Here is a 6992-nt window from a genome sequence, read left to right on the forward strand (position 1 = left end):
GGGGGGGGGGGGGGGGGGGGGGGGGGGGGGATAGCTCGAGTTGTAAGCACCTTCCACCTCCAACCCTAAGGTTGTGGGTTTGAGCCACCAAGGGAGCAAAACAGGGGAGCTCCTGAGGAGGGGTAAAAAAAAAGTGTGAATGAGCCTTTCATTAATCTCTGTGTTCTTACTGTTTGCATGGCTAGAACTAAATGCTCTATGGGTGAAGTGTAGGGAGAGATGACATGTATATAATTGGATGAAGAATCCAAAGGGGGAGAAATAGCTGATATTGAAGTGGGGGAGAGCCTTCTGGTCTGTAACTTAATCAGGAGCCTTGTGCTGTTAATGGCCACAAATTTCTACACCAATATAATAGCTGTCCATTTCCACTGTCCGTCCCTAACAGACATTTGTTTGAAAGAAAATTGCCGCTGAGATTCGCATTAATTAGACATATCTTACCTTATCCCATAAGTGGGAATTTGCCGATTGTTCTAAATCCTGGTGTCATTTGCTCCCACCGAAACAGATTTTGAGAACCGAGCTTTTTTAGATGTTCTGTTATGTGCCTAAGATTGTTAATGGATCCTTTGTCTTTACTTCCTCTAAGGAATTTTGTCTTTGCAGTTGGAATGCTACGTATGATAGTTTGTTTGGGAGCAACAAGCTGTTTCCCATGTCTATCCCGCTTGCTGTAAGTATGCATGATAGAGTTTAAAGAAGTCAATGCTCCTCATATTTCTGTTTGAATGACACTAAGAATGCTCATGTAAAACTGGCAGGAAATGGTAGATTTCCTAATGGATTTTTGGGAGCTGGAAGGACTGTACGATTGACATGTTTGTAAGTAAAGGATTATTTTATCGATGAATGATGAACAGTCAAGTAGTGACAGACACTTAGATAGGCTGATGTAAATTTGATTTGCTTCGTGACTGGGAAGGTAGGAGGTTACTAATGGAGTTTCTCTAATGAAATGTAATTAACTTCTGGCAAATTGAAACATTTTGTACTGATAAAGGCGTGTTTAGACAAGAATTAATTGATATTTTAAAGAAAATATTTGCAAGTTGAGATTGTGTTTGAATATGTTTATACATACTATTTGATATTTGAGTTTTTCTGAGTGAAAACTTGTCTGTACAACAAAATCAACAGATATATGTCCTTTAGAATCTTTCATGGTGTGAAATGACACGACCTTTTCCAGAAAAAGCTAATACAGTTAATAATTGTCCTTTAAGCCTGCTTGTATAGTCTTGTATGTGAAATAGTTGCTACTCCCTCCGTCCCTATTTACTTGTCCATATTTCCTTTTTGGTTGTCCCTATTTAGTTGTCCAATTTTGACAAATCAAGAAAGGACAACTAAATTTTTTCCTATTATACCCTTATTTACACTTCTTGAAAATTGTAAAAGTGTATGTTGTTTCCCTCCAATTTATTTCACTTGAATTCAAATAAGTGGTTGTAATTTTTAAAGTGAAAAAGTTGTCATAAGGGTAAAATTATAACTTCACTGTGCTAATCATTGTTGCCTTAATCTGTGTGCCATTTCTAAAGTGGACAACTAAAAAGGGACGGAGGGAGTATTTAATAACGATACTAAGGGCACAGCTGGACATGATTTCGAATAATTAGTGATTTAAAATTAGGTTGATTTGAAGTTATAATTTTATTTGAACATGTAGCTTGAGTTTTTAATAAGGTATCAGAATATCTCAAAGAAGTTAAATAAATAAATCATATATCTTCATTTTTTTTATAAATAAAACTTACGACAACATGATAATATAAATTTAGTAACTAGCTATTCTTATATAATCTTCACATATGATATGAATAATTTCTTTACATCGAGCAGAGTATGTGAACTTATGCGTAGCACTAATTTAAGATCAAAACTTTAAATTGGAATTTGAGATTCTATGGCGAACGCCTATTAAAAGTAAAGGTCATCAAACCTTGCCAGCTTTTCACATTTATACTTCTTCATTTCGGATTAGGAGGTAAATGGACAAGAAATGGAAGTCAACTATGAAGTTAATTTTACTATATTTATTACTAGTATCTGAGCACAATAGGATAGGTCCATGAGTTCAAGGATTAATTAACTAATTAATTAAACAGTCTATAGTCAAAGATTGGTTGTAAATCTAGGAAGTTGTAAAATCTACCCATTGAATCGACAAGGGATAAAGTTACGAGGTCTGATAGAACGCATCATACTACTCCCTTTAAATATATGGCATTGAGTTCAAAAAGAGGAGGATTGTCCAATATAGTGCTAAACGTAAAAATATGAAATATGAAATATGAGCTTAACTCAATTCCAAAAGTTAGCTCCAATGGAGAAGGATTGCTCAAGTCTTATAAGGACACTATCTGTCTCATTAATTGTTGATTTGGGACTTTTTTCATTCTTCAACCCCTCTCCGTGCACTTTTGTTTGTTTACTATATTAAAAATAGATATCCATTTTTATTTGTCAAGTTTGAAAATCAAGACAAATTTTATCAATTAGTTCCTAAAATTACTTTTATTATTAACTATAATTATTTTCAAATACATTTCTCAAAATATTAAATTATTATATTCATAATATTATAGAATTATTATTTTATTTATTGCAACTTAAGAATATCAAACCGATACTGGACAAGTAAAAATGAAAACGGAAAAAGTATTTTAGAAAATCAAAATATAATTAATTAGGTTTTAACCACCACCACCAACATATTCAATGTCTGAAAAGGGTATGATATATGCAAATTTTGTCTCTGTCTTTGTAGGATAAATAGACTATTTTTGATAGAATTTCGATTAAATAAAACACACATCAAAGCAACATTGAAAGAAAAAGGGAAAAAGGGTCTAATATATCCCTCAACTTTGTCATTTAGAGTTGATATACCCCTCCTCAAACATATATTTTTTTTTTGACTTTTTTTTTTGTTTCAATGTCTAATTTAGATTTATATTTTGATGGTCAAATTTATTTATGTTTCACTAATATTCTTGTAAAACTTATTATAGATGACCAAATTTTTTCTTCAAATACAAAAATTAAATTACAATATAGACAAAAAAAATAGTTTTAAATTATAATATAGCCACAAAAAATAGTTTTAAATTTTTTTCTTTACACTAAGGAATGAAAGAAAAAAATAAAATAAGAATAAGAAACTCAAATAATTATAATAAAAGAAGTCAAAAAATAATTTATGTAATGAAAAAGATTAAAATATATCTTGAACTTTTCTAGAAGAATCATATATACCCCTAAATAATTTTTAAGAAAATTAAAAGTCAAAAATATAAATTTAAAACTAATTTTTTCACTTCCGTTAAATGAAGGATATATATGAGCTCATTTTGTAACGGTGGGATATATGTGAGCCGTTTGTATAACGGTAAGAATATATATGAGCCACTTTCATAACGAGAGACATATCAACACCAAATAACAAAATTGAAGGGTATATCAAACCCTTTTCCCAAGAAAAAATAACAGGATAAAAAGAGGAAATGAAAGAGGTACTAGTAGTGAGATAGTGGTGGAGCAGTTAGTTTGAGTGTAAGAGGATGCTCAAATAGTCATCTACCATTTCCAAGAAAGATGCTGAAAATAAGGAGTATAATTTCAAAGTGAAATGTCAAGTGATTGGTGCATAAGCTTTTGAGCATCAGAGTATTGTCCCTTCTTATGTAAACAGTTCTCCATCTTGTCTCACCATAAATATCACCCTTTCATTATCCCTTCTATTGCAATATTAAGCTACAGTAGATAGAAACAAACTTCATTTTTTTTCTACTATATATCATTGAGAGACAATATAAAGCTCATTATACCTATCATGGCTCTATCAAGCTGGAACTGCTCACTTGGACTTACATTGGCTCTTTTACTATCTCTAGCATTTCATCCTTCCCTATCAGGTGAACTACTTTGTTTAATTTTTCTTCTTCTCTATGGTAAAACTTGTTTCTTGTTTCTATTATATGTATAGGGAAAAAATTTAAATTCATAAGAGATGATGAAGATTTACCATTTAATTTAATCCATAGTATTCAACTATTCAATCATATTAATAAATAGTTTCACGTCTTGTGTGTTGTACAGTGAAGTATAGTATTCCTATTAGAAGTATAGTATTTTTTTTTATTATTATTATTAACGTATTTCTCTATTACTACTTGTTACCTCTTATGCTTTTGTTTTCCTCGAATTCAGAGTCTATTAGAAACAACTTTATTTTCTACCTGTTGTTAATGATAAGTATTATATTTGAACTTGTGTGTTGTACAGTGAATATAGGTAGGCAGATGATAGGTTCAAGGCCACCAGGGTGTGTAAACAAGTGCATGAATTGTGAGCCATGCAAGGCAAGTCTAGTGACTCAGAAGAATAGAGATGCATCTAAAAGAAAAGCTGATGATAACTATTATCTTCTTTCTTGGAAATGCACATGTAGAGATCACCTCTTTCAACCTTGATATATCCTCCACTCTCTAATTTAATTAAGGAATAATTTTATTAGTACTAATATCTTTATAGGAGAAATTTTAATTAAACGCTCATTTTGTACTGGATGCTAAATATATATATATACTCTATATATTAAGGAAGGTATATTTGACGTGCCAATACCGATACGTACAAAAATAAAATAGTTTAAGTATATTGTTAACACTTCACTCCAATATTTAAGTCTGACTAGAAATAATAGTTAGAAACAAAGTCTGTTATTGAATTGCCCCTCCAAATTCATATTAAGATTTTTGGGTCATCATCCGAGGCGAAATAATTTTCATATTTAAATATTGTTTGATTATATCTTTTGTAAGATTTTTTTTTTTAAAATATTCATATTTAAATATATTTAAATACAACTTCAACATGAAAATTGAAAAATAATAAAGCTAGTCAAGTGTTTTACGTATTAGATTTGGCTAAAAATAATAATTAGAAATTATCAACTAAAACAGTCTTTGTACCGAAAAGAGAGATGTACAATTACTATATGTATTTTCTTTTCTTTTTTCTTTTGGTCAAATATATATATATATATATTTTTATTTTTATTTTCATCAAAAAGAAATATATACAAATAAACTAATGTATACGGGCGATTAAATCTATCAAACTACCAAGCGTTTTTTGAGTAATTAAGAACTAAAAATAATACTAATTCAAATATGCACCTAATAAATGATGTCAAATTCAAGAAGTTTCGAGAATTTCCAAAATCTAGATATGTAACAAAAAAATTTTTAATAAAAAAACAAACATAGATAAAAAGAGAAACAACAAAAAGAAATAAATGAAAAAGGAAAATTAGTCACAGTCGGGAAAAAATTAAGAAGACGTGTCATAAATTAGTCCGATAGCCTACTTTTGATTGCAAATGATTTTTCCTTTTCCAAATTCCTGTAACAAAATCACTAAAATGAAATCGTGGCTCTCTCTCCGTAACATTCACCGTTCACCGCTAAAATTTTCCACCTCCGCCGCGTATTCCGTAACGCCGCCGCGCCGGTTTTCGCCCTCCACCACTACCACCTCCTCCTCCTCCTCTATCCTTCGGTTCTCTTCTTTTATGCTAAATCTACAAAGCTCAATAACCTACTCGTATTCTTATCCTAATACGTCATCCGCTCGCTGCCGGGCTACCAGTGCTGGTCCACCTTCGCCTCCACAGACCGAACCACCTAATAATGAAGAAGACTCATCATCGTCTCCAGGTATTCATAGCTCACTTTTTGTTATCATGTTATATCTGTTAGCAATTAGATTGACTTATTACCAATGCCTTGTAAAAGTGTGTAATATCTAACTTTGAACTTATTCGAAATCACCTATGAAAGAACAAAGGGAGATTATGCTAAGCTCAAAATTTGGAACAATTTATCCGGAATTGAGATGAGCAATTTTACCACATTAACTTCATGAAATAATCTTAAATTATATATGGATGATTTGTTAAGTTCTAAGCATCTTTGTTCACTTTGAAAAGTTTTTCATATATAAAATTACCATCAGTTTCAACTGATTTGTCCAGACAAGTTTGAAAAGTGTGTTCGAGTCTCAGATTGAGTCTGTGGAACAAGCTGAAAAAGTGTGTTCGAGTCTGATGCAACCTTGGTTTAGGGTAGTATAGTGATATGGATCCTTCTGGATGTGGCTGTTGATATATACCAGATTTGATCAATTCACGTAGGGTGTGTTGAGTCCCCAGGAACTAAGCAGCATATGTTGCTTGGGTTTTTGGTTTCAGTTGTGTGCATACAAACAAACTTACATACTCTATATATACATACATAATTGCATAAGTATTAGAATATTTTTCTTTTGTATGAGATATGCTTATGGAATAAAATACTAGGTGTTTATAGAACTTGGATATACTTATTTTGGTTCAATATCTTTTCAATTAATTATTGTACATTTGATTGCCTTATCAAGCACACCTGTACTCCTTTCTGTGCCTTTAATCCTAAGTGTTCTGTGAGAAATCATTCCCACCCATATAATATACTTGCCCATGTCCATTTAACATAGCTCTACGGCATATCTAAATAGTGTAGCAAATGATCTGCTAAATGGATAAACAAATGTTTGGTCTGCAAATAACATGGATATCTGGAGGCAAACCGTCAGAGAAAACTAAAAATGTGGATGACAAAGACAATACCTACATCATAACTTGGAGGTTTTTTGTGGGAATGAGTTGAATACTATCATAATTAATAAATTATGGACAGTGCACTTTTATTTTTGGATTCGCTTTAACCATTTATGAAATGATCAGTTGGCATCATTAACAGAGTTTAGGCATTGAGAGGCCAAACAACCGCCACCATATAGTTATAATGTTTCATTCGCAGCGTATCATGTTAAGTATTCGTCCAATGAAAGATTTGGGTCACTAGCTCAATAACCTGAAACAATTTTTTTTACATCCTTTTATTGTTTTTTTTTTTTTTTTTTTTTTTTTTTTTTTTTTTTTT

At 31.4% G+C, this 6992-nt stretch overlaps 2 protein-coding genes across 4 annotated transcripts in view; both read left to right on the forward strand.

Annotated features, from left to right (window-relative positions):
* Positions 1 to 1056, forward strand: part of LOC107058297 (uncharacterized) — a 5725-nt gene extending 4669 nt beyond the window's left edge. For 2 of the 3 annotated variants that reach the window (XR_001471926.1, XM_015303837.1), the window contains exons 4-5: positions 610 to 676; positions 765 to 1056. Coding sequence is in view for 2 of the 3 variants with exons in the window: in XM_015303837.1 (XP_015159323.1) it covers positions 610 to 676; positions 765 to 818 (121 nt within the window). In the remaining variant the exon portion in view is untranslated. Of the gene's footprint in view, positions 1 to 609; positions 681 to 764 lie in introns of all 3 variants that reach the window. The other variant, XM_015303836.1, reaches the window with a different exon arrangement.
* A 4319-nt stretch (positions 1057 to 5375) lies between these two features.
* The window catches only part of LOC102599459 (uncharacterized), a 3619-nt gene continuing 2002 nt past the window's right edge, over positions 5376 to 6992 (forward strand). The window contains exon 1 of the mRNA XM_006364151.2: positions 5376 to 5726. Coding sequence (XP_006364213.2) covers positions 5390 to 5726 — 337 coding nt within the window. The 5' untranslated portion in view covers positions 5376 to 5389. The remainder of the gene's footprint in view (positions 5727 to 6992) is intronic.

The sequence above is a fragment of the Solanum tuberosum genome, unplaced genomic scaffold (assembly GCF_000226075.1).
Source record: "Solanum tuberosum cultivar DM 1-3 516 R44 unplaced genomic scaffold, SolTub_3.0 scf00482, whole genome shotgun sequence".
NCBI lineage: Eukaryota > Viridiplantae > Streptophyta > Magnoliopsida > Solanales > Solanaceae > Solanum > Solanum tuberosum.